Below are 19,423 nucleotides of genomic sequence, written 5' to 3' on the forward strand. Positions count from 1 at the left end.
GACTGATAACGGTACACAGGACATGCCTTCAACATCCAAAATTATGTATCCTGAGTTCCTCCTATGTGCTGGGCACTGCAGTGCAGCGGCTGTGGCGGCATACAGGACAAGTGTCCTTGCTCTTTTGGAGATTACAGTCTCAGGTAGCAGTTCTCAGGCTTTTTGGTCTCAGGAACCCCTTTATGTTCTTAAAAACAATCATTTATTTGGATTAACTGTATCTTCAGCATGATAGAAATTAGACATGAGAAACTTTACTGTATGCCTTAATTCATTCAAATAATAAACCTCCTGCATGTTAGCATTAATGACATGTTTATGAACAATAACTTTTTCAAACTAAATGTAGAAGTGTGGCATTGTGTTATATGCCTGCAAATTTGCCTGCAGACTGGATCCTCGAATCGGCTTCATCATCAGTCTATTGTGATAATGCACATCTGGAAAATATTGCACATAGTCTCCGGAAAATTCCACAGTACACTCATGGAGGATGCAAGGCAAATAACAGCTTAGCGTTGTTAAGAAAATCGTTTTGACCATGTGGAAGAGGTCTGGGTGATCCCCCAGGGGACCCTGAACCACACTTGGAGAACTGCTTCTCTACTGCCATTCCCTCCCACCCAGTGGATGGTACCTAATTGAGTGTAATGAAATGTCCCTTTAGTCAAGTTCTTTCTTGTCATTAAGCCTCTCAGTCTGTTCTGTTAAAGGTAGAATTGAATCAGACAAGCTAACATCCCTCCTGCCTAGACACTGTTGTCATGCAGCTAGTCAACTCAAGACTCCAAATTCAGTCACAGGTGGTTTCTAACCCACTGGCACGAGCTGGCTTCCTGACTCCAGTCAAAGGCACGTGGTGGGAGGGCGTGGGGAGGTGTCATGTAACTGAGTGGGTGACTTCCACGAAGTCAGAGCTGAGTGTCTGGGGCAAGCTGCTTCACCTCTCTATGCCTCAGTTTCCCCATCTGTAAAATGGAATTAAAAAAAAATGATCTATCTTATAGGTCGCTGCTCTGTCCACATGAAATAATTCATGAAAAGCACGCAGCACATACTGTGAAAGGGCCAGGGCGGGGGGAAGCAGAGCAGAACGCTGAGAGCCAGACTGCCTGGGTTCAGCGCCCAGCACAGCCACTTTCTAGCTGTGTGACCTTGGGAAGTCACTTTACCTCTCTTATTTTAGTATCTTGTTCTGTAAAAACAGGGGTCATAGAATGTAACCCTTATAGGGCTGTTGTGAGGACTAAGGTAATTATTATTTGTTAAGTGTTCGAACAGTGATTAGTACAGAGTAAAACAGAATAATGTGTTCATTAAATATCTATATACTGTTGACCCTTGAACAACATGGGTTTGAATCACAAAGGTCCACTTGCACACAGGTTTGGTTTATTTTTTAATAGTAAATACTACTGTATTTACTGTAGGATCCATGGTTGGTTGAATCTGTGAATATCAAAGATCCTGTGAAGCAGAAGACTGACTACAAATTATATGCAGATTTTCAAGTACGTGGAAGGTTGGCCCCCAAAGCCCCCCATGTTGTTCAAGGATCAGCTGTATACATATTCTTTATTCTAAAGTGTAACCCGCCCATTTTAATGGGGAAGTGACATAAAACCCGTAACAAATTGGTTTCAGGTTGGTGATGTTATTCTGTGCCCCAGGTGAGCATACTTTTAAGACAGTATAAAGAGTTTGTAGGTTTTAAAAACAACACAAGCATCCTTTCATTTTCTTTGCATAGATCAGGAAGCTTAAACTTTTATGTGCACTTTGAAAGAATGACAAATGTCAGTTGTTACACACACCCACACCCACACCCACACCCACACCCACACCCACACCCACACCCACACCCACACCAGAAAATGGCCACTTGGCCATTCTAAATCTGGAGAAAGCAAGACCCAACAGAAGCCCGGAATTCAGTCAGGTCAAAAGTCTCAGCAGCTTGAAAGACCACCCCTGTCCAGGGAGAGAGACAAACAAAGATTAAAGAAGAGATAATTAGTCACAAATGTGAATCATTTCAGTTGCCCTTGACTCAGAGGTCAGTCTTGTCCACACTGTCTTCTCTCGCTGTCTCTAGTGACTGAGTTTTAAATCCCACTACAGAAGTGGTTTTTCATCCCCTCCTGGAGAAACCTGCTGGCCCAGCTGCCTTCCTCATTGACATTTAAAATAGACAAGGTTCCCTGTGTGGTTTCAACCAGGTTTGACGTGTCAGTCATTGCTTGGCTTTGGGGGCTCCCCCTCGGATGGGTTGGGGAGGGCTTTTGGGTGGGGATTTGTTTAACTGGGAAGCCCTGAGGTTTCGAGGGCAGTTAGTACTGCTTACAAAGTGTGTCAGACACTTAACAGCTGGTAACCACATGTCATGTTTTATCTAGAGCTTAATCAGAGAGACTGCTTCGTGACTATTGAGTCTCCTTCTGGGAGTTTTTCATGATTTCAAATCTGGGTTTTTCCTTAGTTCAAGGTGCTAGATTGGAACAAAGGCTATCCTAGATACTGTTTGTTTGTTAAAATGTAGGTTTTAGGTCTCATGCGAGCTCAGAGCCATTTTTTAAAATGCGTTTGATTCTGTAGTCCCTAGAAATTACCCAGCACATAGTAGATGCCCAGTAAACTTTCTTGGGCTAGAGGAGGGGGTTGTCCACCGTGGATACATGAGAGATTTGAGGAGGTGTATGCCGTGGTATTGAGCAACCTTTGTCTTCATGGTGTTTCCTTATTTTCCTTTGGCACTTCTGATCCTGCCAGGGAAAGTCTTGGTTTGCGCCCTTGTGTCTGTTACACTTCTGCAAGACTTGATGATCTATGCTGTTTAATGAAGAGACAGCAGGTTTCAGACTTAGTGTCTTCAGCCAGAAGCCCTTAATTAGAGTTATGTAACATCGTTTAGTTTGCATTGAGTAGATCCTTGAGTTACATTCTGTTTATGGTAAATGGGGTTACTATGGTTTCTTTTTTAAACATATTTATATTTTGAAAAAGTGGATTGAGGGGAACTTCCCTCAGTTCCCTGGTGGTCCAGGGGTTAAGACCTCGCTTTCTAATGCAGGGGGTGTGGGCTCCTGATCAGGGAGCTAAGATCTGACATGCCTTGGGGCCAAAAAACCAAAGCATAAAACAGAAGCAATATTGTAACAAATTCAATAAAGACTTTTAAAGTGGCCCACATTAAAAAAATCTTTAAAAATAAAGAATGAAAAAAATGGATAGATTGAAGAAAAATAGTATACAGGAATAACTGTAAGCGGCCCTGGTTGTGGCCAAGTGGTGATGGTGGTTCAAGAGAGACTCAGGTTTGGAAAGTCATTTGCCAGGCACCCTTAGTAATGGTCTGGTTTCAAAGCCACACCGAGAATAGTTCTTCAGATGAAGAGGGAAATCCAGGAGGGAAGGCGGATAGAGGCAACCTCAGCCTTCACACTCAGTTATCAGCTGTAGTTTTAAGAGGGACAGTCAGGATGGGCTCCAGGAAGAGCGTTCCTCCAGAAAGAAGGAAGGGGCAAGGTCTGGGGACAAGTGAGGAATGAAATCTTGGGGTGGACTGTTGCAACCCACATGCCATGGACATGGCTGTTGGGTAAGGTGACGAGTGGGCTCCTCTGTGTGGAGGATCAGATGACCACCCTCCCAGACATCTGTACTCAGCAGTGAGATCTGCTTCCTGGTACCCAGAACCCCCAACCCAGAGATTACTGTTTGTAAAATCTATCACTGGGGCTCCACTTTTGAAAGTGAACATTCTCATTTTGCAGCTTAAAAAAAGATGGTCTTCAGGGAAGTATAATGAAAATGACCCGAGGTGAGGGAAGGAGGAAAACAGGTGGGAAAATGGTGCTTATCTTATGCCTGCACACAGAGAAGACAGCCCATTTGACTGGCAAAAGCACAGATAGATTTCTAGAAGACACCGGCCAGAAAAAATCTTTGACATTTGCAGTATTGATTTTCTTTATCCTTTGGTCTGTTTTGAATTGCGCCCAGAAGGAAAATTGGGGTTTCCGACAGGAACTCTATCCTAGAGACAGCCCTGGGCGGGTAATTGGTTTCTTTTAACTCTGGAAATGGATGATAGGAAATGCTCTGCATTTTTCTCTTAACTGATTAGGTACCTTAGTGGTTCGGGATGTGGGGATGGGAAGAGTGCAGATAGCACTCTGTGTTTCTGTATCTGCTGGCTGTGTTGTGTCTGTTGGAAGCTTTTCCTCAAGCCCAGAAAGTTAAATTACTTTTGGTGCAACCAGAGTTTTGCTTGATACAGAAACTCAGTGTGTAGTCAGTGACTTTCAACAAGATTTGTTCTTTTTGTTTAGTCACTCAGTCGTGTCTGACTCTTTTGTGACCCTAGGATTGTAGCTCACCAGGCTCCTCTGTCCATGGGATTTTTCCCAGCAAGAATAATGGAGTGGGTTGCCATTTCCATCTCCAGGGGATCTTCCCAACCCAGGGACTGAACCCACGTCTCTTGCATCTTCTGCATTGGCAGGCAGATTCTCTTCCACTGAGCTACCTGGGAAGCCCTTGAACAAGACACTACCTAGCAAAAGGGGAAATCTGGCAACCACACTTGTCAGTAGGTCACAGATGGCCTAGTAGTGTGTGATAGAATGTTTCCATCTTCTCATATCTGTGAGTCCCAGGAGGCCAGTTTCCCATTAACTCACCATTATCAGAGAGGATTCATCAAGGGCACGTGGCACGTGGCAGGAAGCTGAAGGAGAGACCCATAGAAGCGTCCTGGTCACCATGGAGTATGAAACTGAAGTGCAGAGCTGTAGATACATCCATACAAGTAATACAGAACATTATGTTAACTGAAGCACTGAGTGGAAGGTAAAGGCTTAAAAACAGGCCCAGAATAAATACATTGTTTAGGTACAAAGATAGGGCTTGTAAGAATCCAGAAAAATTAAGGTGGAGAAGCAATAAAGAGTGGGGGAAATAATTTTTGCAATTTTCAAACCCAAATGGAATAGGGTACAAAAGTTTAAACTCTTCTTTAATCCACTTGGGAAGGCTAGAGTGATTCCTGAAATGGGAAAAAGGATAAATTAGGAGGGCTTCTCAGGTGGCGCTAGTGGTAAACAACTAGCCTGCCACTGCCGGAGACATAAGCAACTTGGGTTCGACCCCTGGGTCGGGAAGATCCCCTGGAGGAAGAAATGACTACCCACTCTAGTATTTTTGCCTGGAGAATCCATGGACAGAGAAGTCTGGTGGACTACAGTCCATAGGGTCACAAAAAAGCGGATATGACTGAAGCAACTTAGCATACAAGCACGCAGGTAGTGAGGGACAGTTCCCATATACTGCTTTGAAGGTGAAACTGGAGCCAGGATCCAGAGGGGCTTTAAACAAGAGGAGCTGAACTCCAGGATGAAGATGGGAGAGATGGGGAGAGGATGATGTCTTTCGGTGAGAAGGTCATTAGAGGTTGCATTTTGAATTTGGCCAGCTCTTGGAAGAGAGGCCTTAACTTACGTACAGAGTCTATGAACACTGGGGTGGCCTAACGCTTCCCTTGGCTGCTGAGAAGGGAGAGAAAAAGTTGGCATAGTCTGGGGGCTTCCAGGATGACCCCTGGCTCTTTCAGGCTGCCTTCTGTGGGGTTGCCCACCAGCCAGCCGCTTTGCTGTACTTAAGTTCCTCGGCAATTACTTGAATTTTGTGCAATTATTTGAATATTTTTACTGGACTTTCCTCCTATTTCATGGAGATAAATGGAAAAATGAGTCTTGAAATGGATAACCATAAATCTTAATATAAGTGAGAGAAAGATAGAAATCTGTGGACATGCTGAAACAGCAACTCTGTAGCTTCATCGGACGAGATTATTACACGTTCAACTGTTAAAGAAGGAACATGTACATACCAAATGCTGCAAATATAGCACCTGAAGATGAGCACCAAAAATGAGGTGTAATTAGGGATTTTATCATCTAATGCTCTATAGAAACAGAACTCCCCCTTATAACACGTCAGTGCCTTGTTCCACATGCGTATGTGTTTTTGGAAACCCATTATGGATGAAATTGGGTGACTAGGCTGGGAATGGCAGGAGATGGGTTTAGGGAACCAGGGTGAGAAGGGATGGAAGACATGCTGGACACATGAAAACATCTAGCACTTCAGTGGCCTGAGAAGTAAAGACTGAGGCTAAAGAGTATTGTTAGACTTGGGAAGCAGCAGGGGGCCTTTCTCGGAGGCTGTTCTACAACTAAAGGAAGACAAAAATAACCATCATAGTAACAAAAGCCAATGTTTTCCAACATTTATGTGTCAGGCATTGTTCTAATCTGTTGGTTCTCAAAGTGTGGTCCTCAGACCTGCGTTTTCAGCATCACCTGAGAAAGTGTCAGATAAACAAATCCTCCGGCCCCTCCTCAGACGAACTGAATCAGAAACTGTGGGGTCCGGCCCAGCAGTCTGTGTTTTAGCAAGTCCTCTGTGATTCTCATGTGCGCTCAAGTCTTGAGACCTGATCTGAGAACCATTCCTGCACTAAGTCACGTGGTCCTCCTGACAGAGGATGAGAACATTTTCATTGTTATTGTTTAGCACGTATTGCAGCTGAACTTGGGGAAAGAGAGGTTATTCACTATCATTCGACTTGTAAAAGACAGTGTGCATGCTAAGCCGCTTCAGTCGTGTCTGACTTTTTGTGACCCTATGGACTGTAGCCCGCCAGGCTCCTCTGTCCATGAAATTTTCCAGCAAGAATACTGGAGTGGGTTGCCATGCCCTCCTCCAGGGGATCTTTCCGACTCAGGGATCATACCCTGTGTCAATTATATCTCTTGCATTGGCTGGCTGGTTCTTTACCACTAGTGCCTCCTGGGAAGCCCAGTAAAAGGTAGAGCATAGATCAAACCCAGGCCATCTGGCCACGGGAAAAAATCTTTTGGATTATATAATTTAAGTGTTAAAAATGCCCTGGAGACATCCCCTGAAAAACCCCGGAGAAGAAAAATTTCAATGCTTTTAAACTTTATATTTTTCAGTATCTAGCAAAACAGACATGGGACTGTTTTCCTGCTTCCTCATAAAATAACTTGAAAAAAGCCCTAATTCACCCTTTCAGTGAATTTTACCAGCAAAATGATGCTAAATGAAGAATTAGCATTTGTACCAAGTTTTAAATTGTCTTCAGTCTCCCATCTGGGGCTTTCTCTCTGGTCTCATCACTCCTACACATTAGTTTATTAAGAACTCTTTGGACCTGGGGGTGAGTTTTGTTTGTAAGACTTTTTATTGCTTATCTAGGAAGACATCCAGGTTCACAGGAAATGTAGACATCCTTAGAGATGATGGCTGTACTTTCAAAGTCACAAAAGGGGAAAAAAATGGAGGTGACCCATGAATCCATCATCGGCTTGATGCCAACGACAACAACCTCTGTAGACATTGCTGTCCCTGAAAACAAATGCGTGAACTAGAATTATTGGTTAATACAAGTTCTTGGTGGGCAGAGTGACATCCTGCCAAATCCTTCTGGGGTAGGAAAGAATGTCTTATCTGGCAATAGAATCCATCTGGGAGCCAGATGTGTGCCTTGCTGGATATAAAATGTGGTTGGGAAGATCCCCTGGAGGAGGGCATGGCAACCCACTCTAGTATTCTTGCTTGGAGAATCCCATGGACAGAGGAACCTGGCTATAGTCCATGGGGTCTCAGAGTTGGACACGACTGAAGAGACTTAGCACAGCGGAGAGGGAAGCCCCAGGAAAGCCCTTTTGGAGAGGCAGAAGTTGAGAAGCTGTAGCAGGATTGGGCAGCAGCAATGACCCAGACGAATGAAAGTTTTGGTGGAACCTGGTTACATAGCCTGAAATTGCCAAGCCAACCTCCCCACCATATCTGAACCAGATGGATCTCATCTATTTTCCTTTGTGGGTAAGGGCATTAAAAATCTCTCCAACTGACTGGGCAGAAGAGTGTGATGCCTAAAACCACCAGCCTTTCTGCTGGGAAGGTATGAATCCCAGTCCTTGCCAGAACACTTTCTGACTGTGTGACTGTAGGCATGTTACCTAGCCTCTCTGAAACTCAGTTTTCTCAGTGATAATCTAGCTGTAATCACGAAGGCAATGGCACCCCACTCCGGTATTCTTACCTGGAAAATCCCATGGACGGAGGAGCCTGGTGGGCTGCAGTCCATGGGGTCACTAAGAGTTGGACACGACTGAGCGACTTCACTTTCGCTTTTCACTTTCATGCATTGGAGAAGGAAATGGCAACCCACTCCAGTGTTCTTGCCTGGAGAATCCCAGGGAGGGGGAGCCTGGTGGGCTGCCGTCTATGGGGTCTCACAGAGTCGGACACGACTGAAGCGACTTAGCAGCAGCTGTAATCACAGTACCTACTTCCAAAGATTGTTGCCAGTTACTAGAGGAGATGACATATATTAAGTGCTTTGTATAATACAAACTGAGCCATCAAGGAATGATAGCTGTTCACCTTAGTATTTTTTTTTTTTTTTTATCATCATTGCTGAAGTAAAACAGAGTCATATGCTGGGGGAAAGATTTGGGCTTTGGATTCCAACCAACCTGAATGCCAGTTCTGGTCTCACGTTTGCTAGTTGCTTCTCTGAACCTCAGGGCTTCCCTGATAGCTCAGTTGGTAAAGAATCTGCCTGCAATTCAGGAGACCGTATTTTGATTCCAGGGTCGGAAAGATCTGCTGGAGAAGGGATAGGCTATTCACCCCAGTATTCTTGGGCTTCTCTTGTGGCTTAGCTGGTAAAGAATCCGCTTGTAGTGCGGGAGATCTGGGTTCAATCCCTGGGTTGGGAAGATCCCCTGGAGAACAGAAAGGCTACCCACTCCAATATTCTGGCCTGGAGAATGCCATGGACTGTTTAGTCCATGGGGTCGCAAAGAGTTAGACACGACAGAGTGACTTTCACTTTCACTTCTCTGATCCTCAGTTTCTTCTTCTGTATAAAGGGCCTCAGTTTGTGGCAACGGTAAAGTGAGATCACGCATTCTAAGGGTACAAAACAGTGCCTGACAAAGAGTAAAAACCAGTGTTATCCCTCCTGTCATCCTTTCTGTTCTTACTGTCATCATCACTGCTAAAGCACCAGAAGCAATGGATGGTTAGCAGCCTTAAGCATTTACAGAGCTCCTACCCTGTGTGGGAGTAGCATCATTCACCCCAACTCCTAGCTTGTTGGTTCTTCATTTTTCGGAGCCCTTCTGGCCGGGTCAGGGAGCAGCTCTGCAGTTGTCACAGGCCCACTCTCTCCTCTGTCCTCCCCAGCTCCTTCTGCCCACTCTCCAGGATTACCCAGGATGAGCTGAAGACTGCATAGTTTTGATACTTTTCCACAGACACCCTTGTGTTTTGTTTTGTTGCGTTTTTTTTCCCTGGAGCCTTGTTTTTCTGCTGGCAGCCCATTTTCAACATCTTCATAAACACAGGTCAGCTGTTTTTTTTTTTTTTTTCCCTTCTGGATCCTCTGCCACTTCATTAGAGGGCTATGTATTCCCCGTCCAAGTTCATTTATGGGGGCTGCATTAAGTAACAACTGGCCCATTTCCTAGGCGGCTGCTATTGAATATAACTGGTTCTTTGGCTCAAAGCCTTTGGGTTGGGAGGTGATGGGGTTGGTGCCACTGGGCAGGGAGTGGGACAAGAGGAAAGTCGGGATCTTCTCCAGCTCTGTTCCCGTACATTTTCTCAGCACCTTCTAGAGTCAGGTGTTTATCTGGGGCTGGGAATACTGGCAGGTGAGGCCAGGGGGAACAGACGCTTAGAAAGACAGGATAGCTCTCTGAATCCAGGCTGTTTTTCTCTTCTTTTTTCTTTAAGTCTCAGCCGTTTTAAGCTGCACAGATGTCCAGTTGGTGTGTCCCTGGGTGCAGTGATCAGCAGACAGGGTGGGCTTCATCATTTGCAGACGCAGAATGCAAATGTGGTTGCTACCGGGGCGTGGAAGGCACTTCCCTTCCCATGGACCTGCAGCTGCCACCCACCATGGACAGGGGACCCCCAAGAGTTATAACCTTCACGGTCTCGGTACATAGATCAGGGGTGGTCAAGAGGCCTCCACTGAGTCACCAGCACTCGAGCCAGAGCTTTGCCAGGCCAGGGCAGGGAGGTCTGCCGCCTGGCTTTCTGCAAGATGCTGTAAGGCACCAGGCCTGGGCCCCCACCGACGTGACCCTGTCATCACCTTAGGAGTAGGATGACAGCAGTGGTGGGGCAGGGCAGGGGAGATTGGCAGGGCAAGGAACAGCAGGGGGTGGGGAGCAGGGACCTAAATCCCCACTCCGGGGGTGGCTGTAGGAGACAAGACCACAAGTGAGCTGAAGTCAAGCCCCTGGGGTGAGCTCCATTGCCCTGTCAGCCTTCTCTTTTAAAAAACAGATTTAAAAAATAAAAAATATTACAAAGTGAGGAAGGCAACTGCAGAGCATAAGTCCTTTCAAAGCACTGGGACCTTAGGATTACAGGGCCCTTTGGATCAAAGGGGGCCTGGTTGATTACAGTTCCCAGGAGAGCAAGTGATTGGCTCAGTTTGAGACTTAGGTGGGTCGGAGGGTGGGCATCCAGCCAATCAGTGTAGCCGGAGATGAAGGCTGGGTTCAAAGGGCTCAAGCATGCAAGAGGGGGCCGAGTGTCACTGAGTAGGTGGCGGGCGACTCTCCAGAGAGGTGGGGCTGAGGGCCAGGCTAGCCCAAAAGATCGAGTTCACTTAGCACGTGCCAAATAAAAGCTGGAGATTGTACTTCTAGTTGCAGTTTATTCAACTGTAAAATAAGAGCAAAATCTACAAAGCCTAGGAGTAAAAATGCTTTCTTTAAGATGCTTTTGAAATGTGCTTTAGCTTTCTGGAAAATGAGTCCAACCTAAAAAATTACTGAAACTGTGTGTGACCATTTGATTTGGACCACAGGGCTGGCGAGAGGTGAGAATGACTAGATGATTCTTAAGGCCCCTTTTCACCTCAGGTTTCTGTTACTCTTATTTTAATCTAAGCTACAGAATTTCTATGCTATGTATCATGAGAAATTTAACAAGAATGTTTTCTTTTCCATTTCTTCCATAATACACAAATGACTTCCTTAGTTTTAAAAAAAGTTTCCCCAAATGTCTCCTTGTAGGGGGAGGACCTGGAAAAGAGTAGGAAGGAGAGCCTATGCCATGTTTTAAAGTTTGTCTAGTAAGATGCAAAGTAGTTTTCATCAAGGGAATAAAATGCCATTTGTAAAATAAGAGCAAAATGTACAAATGCCTAAGGGTATTAGAATTTTGGCTTCCCAGATGTCTCAGTGGTAAAGAATCCACCTGCCAATGCAGGAGCCCAGGAGACTTGGGTTCAATCCCTAGGTTGGGAGGATTCCCTGGAGTAGGAAATGGCAACTCATTCCAGTATTTATGCTTGGAAAATTCTATGGCCAGAGAAGCCTGGTGGGCTACGGTCACAATGAGTAGGACACGACTGAGCACACAGCCTATTTCGTACTAGAATTTTAGGGACTTACGTCACTTTCTCTCTTAAAAACATTCTCTTACCTTGATTTCTTAAAAGCAAAAATGGTCTCTAACATCCAAACAGGCAATATGTACTCAGTGAATATTTATTAGCTTCTACCATGTTTTAAGCATTGTTCTCCAAGCCAGGTAACCTAAATTACATGGTCCTCACCCCTAAGAACCTAAAATCCTGACGCATGGGATATATTGACTATTACTGACTAATGATACAACCTGGACTAGGCTTTTATTTCTCTTGGTGCCTTGGACACCCCTCACCTTTAAATGTAAATAATTACAGTGCAGGAACATAACGATGAAACCTGCATCACAGGGAGGAGTCTCTCGTACATTTGGAGGTAAATCTCAGAAACTTGAAATTAAGGAGGATTTGTGGCTATTTTGGAAGAAGGCTGGGGTACCCGTGTTGGCAATGGAGGCAGTGATGGAGAGCAAGGCATCAGGACTCCTCGCACAGAGCGCCTGGGGACCTCCTAAGACATCCTCTGGGCCAGTGAAAGGGACCAGGGCACAGACTTCAGGCCTGAATTGGGATTTTTGCTCAGAGCCATTTTCTGGGGGTTGGTTACATCTGGAAACACCTGTGCCATCCATTCCTGCCCAGCTAAGGTGGCACAAAGTCCTGATTGTGATCATCTCAGTGGTGCTGTGGTGTTTTTCTTGCTTCTGGGATTCGTGTGCTTGGTGGAAGGCAGAGGACACAGACTTTCACTGTCATTACTTGTCTGTTCCATCATTCCTAGGAAAGGAATTGATCTTTTTCCCTTTAACAGAGTTGGTGGACTCCCATAGGATGTCACTGTAACTTTGAGTTGGGACTCCATCTTGAAACTAAATGATGGCTAATTACTTTTCAAATTAGGTTATAGCCTGGAAATTTTAATTGGGTCTCTAAAATTCCATATATATGTATTAGTCACAGGAATGTGATAGTGCTTTTGATAAACTACTTTAATATGTTTGATGTGGGTCCATTCATTATCGAATCTCTTTACCCACCTGTTCTTTCGTGAAGATAGTTGGGTTAAGAGAGCAACTATTGTCGTCACTGCCCATTACCATTGATTACTGTGGGTGTGTGTGTGTGTGCGCGCGTGTGCGTGTGTGTGTGTGTATTTAATCTTTTGGCTGTGCGACACATCATGTGGAATCTTAGTTCCCCAACCAGGGATCGAACCCACGCCCACAGCATTGGCAGCTTGGAGTCTTAACCACTGGACCACCAGGGAAGTCCCTGTGTGTATATTTATAATATTATAAGAACTTTATGATATTGCTGGTGTGATGCTATTTTACAGATGAGGGGGCTCAGGACTCAGGAAAGGAAGCCCAAGATCACACAGCTAGAAAGTGGCTGAGCTGGACTTGAACACCTGTCTGATCTTTCCTCTCTGCCATGTACACGCTCACCATCATGGTAACAGGGTTTTAGGTTTTTCTAAAGGAGAACACTAAGAAATGCATAGGTTTTTGATAGGATATATACCACTGTGGATCCCCCACGCCATAAGCATAGGCCTTTGATTATCTAAAGATGTGAGGTAAGTGGTGAGGCATCTCTGAGATTCTGTGACCTTTGGAAAAGCTGCCTGCATTGTGTGGGACCAGCTGTAGCCTTTTGAGGGAAGAAGGGGATCTGGGTGGGAAGACCTACTGGAAGGTAGCAAGGCAGAGTAAAAAGAACATGGCTGGTGGAGCCAGGAAGATTGAGTCTGTCTCCTGTGGGCAAGTCTACCCTGACCATCAGTAAAGTCAGAGGGTAATAGCACCAACTTGATCAGATTATTGGGAGGGTCAGAATTAGATGAGACGAAGAATAAATATCCTGTGATATCTGCAAAACAGTTGTTAGTTGCAATTGCAAAGGGACTTCTTCTTACTCTGTTTTCCCACAACTTTCTCATGCACTCACTCACTGAGGGACATATACTCACTGCTGCTTAAAATTTTGCAGGCCGTCTCTTTCATGCTAGCTTGAGAAACCGTCAGTTTTTATAAAAAGTCTATCGTTTCTGCATAATTTTCCATTGCCTCCACGCTCCACTTTCTGAGTTTATATGAAGGGCTCAAAGGACATTGGGTGTCCACCCTAGTCCTTCCAGACAGTCCAGCCAAGCTTGTGGTCACATCTTCCCTGGTTGGAGGGATGGGAATGCCGGTTGGGTTTGGCTTTCGTCTCCTTCGTGACGGACTGTCTCGCTGACTCCTCCCGAAGCCTCAGCCTTCCTAGAGGATCGAAGGCTTCTTCAGCCTGGAGGCATGACAGTGTCCAAGTGCCTAGAACTCCATGCCTTCACCCGCCTAGAGTGGACAAGGGTTAGTCACGCAGTGAAGTCTTGTGTCCTCTGTTCTCTTTTGGCAGAACCAGCTTCTAGCAAAAGGACTGCTGTTCGTGGAGGAGAAGATCAAGCTGTGTGAAGGCAAGTACAAGGCAGCCCCCATCTGGTGGGAACTCTGACTCAGCCTTTGATGCTTGGACAGATGAAATGAGTCTGTCCAAGAGAGGCAGGCTCCAAGCGCGTGAGTCACCCCAGCCACCTCTTCTCCAGCTAGGCGGCAGCGTTTCAGTTTGAGTCACTCCTGGCAGTGCAAGTCAGACTGCTTGAGAAATGAGGGGGAATTAGGGTGGCCTCTTGGGAGACCCCCATAAGGGCTGGTTTTCAAAAGATGTATGCCAGGAGTCTCCTTTGAAGGAATACATTATACTGTAGATCCTGTTCCCTCTGGTCTGATCCAGGCTATTTCCTATTGACCTTTGTACTGTTTCTTGGGGCTTCCCTGGTGGCTCAGATGGTAAAGAATCTGCCTGCAATGTGGGAGATCTGGGTTCGATCCCTGGGTTGGGAAGATCCCCTGGAGAAGGGAATGGCTACCCACTCCAGTATTCTGGCCTAGAGAATTCCATGGACAGAGGAGCCTGGCAGGCTACAGTCCATGGGGTCACAAAGAGTCAGACATGACTGAGCAGACTTTCACTGTCTCTTGAGGTCGTATCTGTCAGATGGTCCACTCATTTGAGGGAGACTTAGCAGGCACCCACTCAGTGGGGTAAGATTTAATAAGCAAAGAAAATTTCCCCAGCCTTAAAAGATTCTAGAGTCTAACTGATAGAAAGGCATTGGATGGAGCTGGGAGCTGGGATGAAGACAAGAGTTGGCCAATAGACCCCATGGCTCCACTGATGGCTACTGTCAGCTCCCGTCAACATGGATCCTGGTTGCAGCTTGCCACTACTTCTTGGATGACTTTTGGAAAGTTTCTCGTTGCTTTGAGTCTTGGTTTTTCAAATAATGTTTTAAATGATAAAATGGAGGTAGGGATTGTACGGGATATGGGAGTAGAACCAGCACAGTGCTGTCCCTGGCACATAGTAGGTATGCATACTGGTTCCTTCTTTTTTTTCTACTCCAGCCCAGAGACCTCTACTGTTGATCAAGTTTACTTCTAGATTCAGATGTATCAGGCAGTGGACCATCCCTTTTTCTCTTCCCCTTCTCTGGGAAAGACATTTGTGTCTGTGTCTCCTGGAAAGCCAAAGTAGGAAGAAAAATGAGAAACTGACCCTGGAAAGTCCCAGGGCCCAGCACCCAGTGAGTGCTCACCAAAACTTTGAAAAACCAGAGGTTCGAAATTAACCTCTGTCTACTCAAGAGTTGACTGAACCTGCAGCCTTGTTTCCCTCGAATGCAATTATGTTGAGTGCTTCATGGCCTTTTTGCATTTTGGAGTGGGGCTAGTACCTAGGCGTGAAAGGTGGGTGGCTTCCACGTCTTCGACCACGTTGTTTGTAAGTCATTTGGGGAGTTATTTGAGAGTTATATGCTCCTGGAAATGTGGATAACCAGAGTTATGAATGAGATCCTGAGCAAAACTAGAGATTCAAGGGACCTTAAAAGGGAAAGCTGACGGTCTGTCACCCAGGTGACACTCAACATAACTACATTCAGAGTGAACACTCAGGCGCAGAGCTTGATAGGAGAAACAAGAGCATCCAAGTTTCTGTGTTTCTGCTCCAAAGCGTGACTGGAGAGCAGTGGCCGGGATGTTCTTGCTGGGTCCCTTCTTGTCCTGCAGGTTGGGCGGCAGGGTCCTTTCTGCACAGTGAAGGCACTCTTACATCTTCAACCAGAACATCTCTACATGTTAATTTTGTATGTTATAACTCCAAGAAAGATTTTATTGGATGAAAGTGTTTTGCTATAAAATCAAGTTTGGAATCTGTCTTATCATTGAATAACCTGTACTTTATCGACCTGACTTATACACGTCCACCCTGACTGATGGCTGCAGAAAGGACAGAGGCAGCCCCTAGCTATGTGGTTCTCTTTCGTAGGGAGAATATGCCTTGTTAGTTTCAGTAATATTTTCTAGAGCTTTAGTGACCTTGGCTTTAAAGAATTTCTCAGACTTATTCTGTACACCTCTGATCTAAACCTCTGTGGCAATTAGAGGACAGTTTTTAATAAGATAATCATCTAGAAGCTTCCATCCAGACCCTTTTCATCTTTGTAGAGGACTAAGCCCTTGACTTGGGGGCTGTTCTTGGAGGTAGAGTCACTTCCTCCCATTAACTCTTTCCTCCCCAGGCTACTCTGTTTAGCTTGTCTCTCTGATGTTCTTCTCTGAACATTTTCCAAAACCTCCATTCCTCTCTGAAGTTTGAAGCTGACAATTAGACCCAGGTTCCCAGGAGACGCACCTTCCCATTGCTGGGTTGAATGATGACTACATGTGCCAATGAGTACTCAGTCTTGGAGGTGAAGGGGAGAAAGTAGGAGGAGCACTGAGCAGCAGGCTTTCTGTCCTATCTTTCTAGTCGGCAGGGCCTCTGCTCGTCTCTGTGATGGAAGGCTCAGGGTAAGGGCCATCAGTAAAGGAGATGGCATAGCCTTTTCTCCTTTGAGACACTCTCTCCAAGTGTTGGGGTTCATGTTGGCTTTAGGCACCAGCATGCCCCAATGTTGCAAACTGTCCTCTTGATTTCCTGACTCCTCCCTGCAGTGAACTAGCAAACCTGCCTTTGAAAAGAGGATGGTGACTGATTGATTCATTCAGACATTTATTGATTATCTATTATGCCAGGTGCTTTGCTAGGTGCTGAGAACACAGTGGTGAGCAAAACTTCATAGGATTACAAATCCTGAAGGTGCTCACAGCCTGTAGTGGAGACATGTATTAATCAAATCACCACCAAATATAAAACTGTAACTGAGACAAGTACTAAGAATACAATCCATAACAGGGGGGTTTGACCAATGGGGGAGACTTTCCTGTGGAAGTGATGCTGGAGTTGAAACTATGAAGAAGATGAATACATCTTCTGTTTATGAAGATAAACTGATGTAGGTTAGGCAAAGAGAGAAGGCAGAGAATAGTCTCGACAAAGGAACTAGCATGTGCAAAAGCCCTGTGGCATGGAGGGAGGATGGTGAGTGTAAGGGGCTGAAATAAAATTCACTTAGAAGGGGAATTCAGAAGAGGATGAAGATACAGAAGAAGAAAATAGACTCTCCCCAGCCAGGTTGCCATGGTGTGGTTTTCTTTATCTAAGAGGAAAGGAAAATGTTGGAGCTGACTATTAAGTCCTGCCTGCTCTGTCCTGTCCCGTATTTGGGTTAAAAGGTAACCTCCTTCCACTCACCAGCCTTGGCATTTACAAAAACCTATATACTTAATACTTGCCATTCATTCAATCAAAGATTTCCAAAGAGTGAATCACCAATGTGTCTGGCACCATGCTAAGCACTAGAAATAGAAAGGTGAGCAGGAAGACAGGGCCGGTGCCATTACTTCCGTTCTAGTGGAGGAGACAGAGAAGTGAATGAGTGATTCCACCAGAGTGGAATTAGCTCTTGGCTAATTACAAAGGAGAGTAGAGGGTGTTATGGATTTGCATTTTCCCTGGTGTATTTCACTCTGACCTTTTAAAATCGGCACATCTTTGGTCCTGCCAGTTAAAAGTCATGGCTTCATTCTGTTCTCTCTCGCAGCCACTGCTTTTGTTGTCCGTTAAACTAATAGATGGACATCACTAAGTGAATCTTTCAAGATCTGTTCAGTGGATCTGGCAATGTATTGCCAGACGCATCTCTCAGTGTTTAATCTCGGCTGACCCAGTTTCCCTGCCTCAGCTGGGCAGAGACAGTGCCCAATCAGCTCTGCTATCTAGGTCATTAAACAGCAGCCACCATGCCGACTCCCCTCTGCCAGTGCCTGCCTTTCCTGCAGGTGCAAAAGTTCCTCAAACAGCCTTCCGGTGGTGTTGGGTGACCTGTGTCCATCTAGCCTGGGGGGAGTGCTTGGCCAGGGCTGGGCTTCCTGATCCCGGGGGTGTGGATAGACACGGCGTCAGGAGGTGGCTGTGTTTTGCAGATGACCGTTCAGAGAGTAATGCCTTTCCAGTTACAGTGGGTGCAGGTGATAGTTTCTAAGTCCTCTTTCCATCTTTCTCAAGTGATAGCTCAAATCTAGACTGAAAAACCAGTGTCTTAGTGATTGCAAAAAAAAAAAAAAAAGATAATATTTAACTGTGCACTTGATCTTGCTGGATTATACTGGCAAGAACATGGGTTCTGGAAGCCCAGCTTGGCCTTCTACCTGTGTTCCTTTGAGCCCAGATACCTGGCATGTCTGAGCTATAAAGCAGGGTAATAACATCCATTCATGAGATTACTTATAGATAATAGTCTAGCACAGGGCCTGATCATGTTGTAACCATTCTCATGATGATTGCAATTATGTGCTTTTCAAAATTCAGCTCCCTTTTGTAGACTAAGGGAGAGAAGGCATATTTGCATATTCGTGACCATCTTCCCATCCAATTCCATGTTTACTGTAGTAGCACTTAGAGATCCAATATAGGTAATGAGCTTTCCCCCGCAACACCCCCGCCTGTGCTCCATTTGACTAGGAACTGCCTCCCAACCACTCCTGTGAGTAATGACCACATTCTTTTCTTTCTTTCTCCCCTCCCATCTTCTCGCCCTTGTGTAGGTGAAAATCGCATTGAGGTTCTGGCTGAAGTCTGGGACCACTTCTTCACTGAGACTCTCCCCACCCTGCAGGCCATATTCTATCCAGTTCAGGTCAGTCTCACTGGGGAACGATCTCCTGCCGGCCTGGGCAGTCTGTCTTACTCCCTGACCGGTGCCCCCTGGGGCCTGCCAGCGAATGAGGGAAAACCAGGAGCCTGGGCACTGCCCGAGTTGGATCAGGACCTCGGACATCTTTGGAAGGCACTCTGTTCTATATTTAGCATCTAACCTCAAGCAGCGAACAGTGCATGCATACCTAGCAATTTGTAGGCTCTCCTTTCCTTCTTGGTTTTGAGGATGTCTGTATCTTCTTAGAGTGGTTTGTTTCTTCTTTTCAGAAATAAGGGAAGATGGGGGAAGGAGACTTTTTTCCCTTTTCTTTCCTTTTTTCCCCTCCCCACTTTCTTTGAAGCATAGTGGTCTGGCAAGTTTCCTGTGACTCCCAAATTCTGGGAAAGGAGTAGTGTTCCTTGCTCTCCGTAAGCGATTTCCTGAAGACGAGAAGGCCCATGATGTAGCAGAAAGAACTGCGGACTAGGAATCTGTAGTTGAGTGTAGGCAAACTCATTTCCCGTCTCTGAGCATGGATCCGTTTCATCTCCTGCAGAATGAGGAATTTAGAGTACGAGATGAACAGCATCTCTTATGCTTCTTATTCTGCGAGCTCAGCTCATTTCTACCATGTGCTGGTTTCCCTCTACCCTGCTGCAGGGGCCAAGAACAGGATTGGTCAGTGCCTGGTGAGAATAGACACGCCCTCAGGCAGACTGACCAATAGATGTTCTTCTCCAAAGTGTACATGTCTGTCATAGGCTTCCGTTGCTGTGTGCTCACAATAGCTCTTCCCATTGGGGTTAAGGCTTCGC

General features: G+C 45.6%; 1 protein-coding gene across 8 annotated transcripts in view; it reads left to right on the forward strand.

Moving 5' to 3' along the window:
• The window catches only part of PRR5L (proline rich 5 like), a 157,933-nt gene that overhangs the window by 119,995 nt on the left and 18,515 nt on the right, over window positions 1-19,423 (forward strand). For all 8 annotated transcript variants that reach the window (XM_086341162.1, XM_086341163.1, XM_086341159.1 and 5 more), the window contains 2 exons: window positions 13,886-13,943; window positions 18,517-18,608. In XM_086341162.1, the coding sequence (XP_086197288.1) occupies window positions 13,886-13,943; window positions 18,517-18,608 (150 nt within the window). The remainder of the gene's footprint in view (window positions 1-13,885; window positions 13,944-18,516; window positions 18,609-19,423) is intronic.

Source organism: Bos grunniens, chromosome 15 (assembly GCF_055505025.1).
Source record: "Bos grunniens cultivar Pamir isolate PY7600 chromosome 15, Bosgru_T2T1.0, whole genome shotgun sequence".
NCBI classification, from domain to species: Eukaryota; Metazoa; Chordata; class Mammalia; order Artiodactyla; family Bovidae; genus Bos; species Bos grunniens.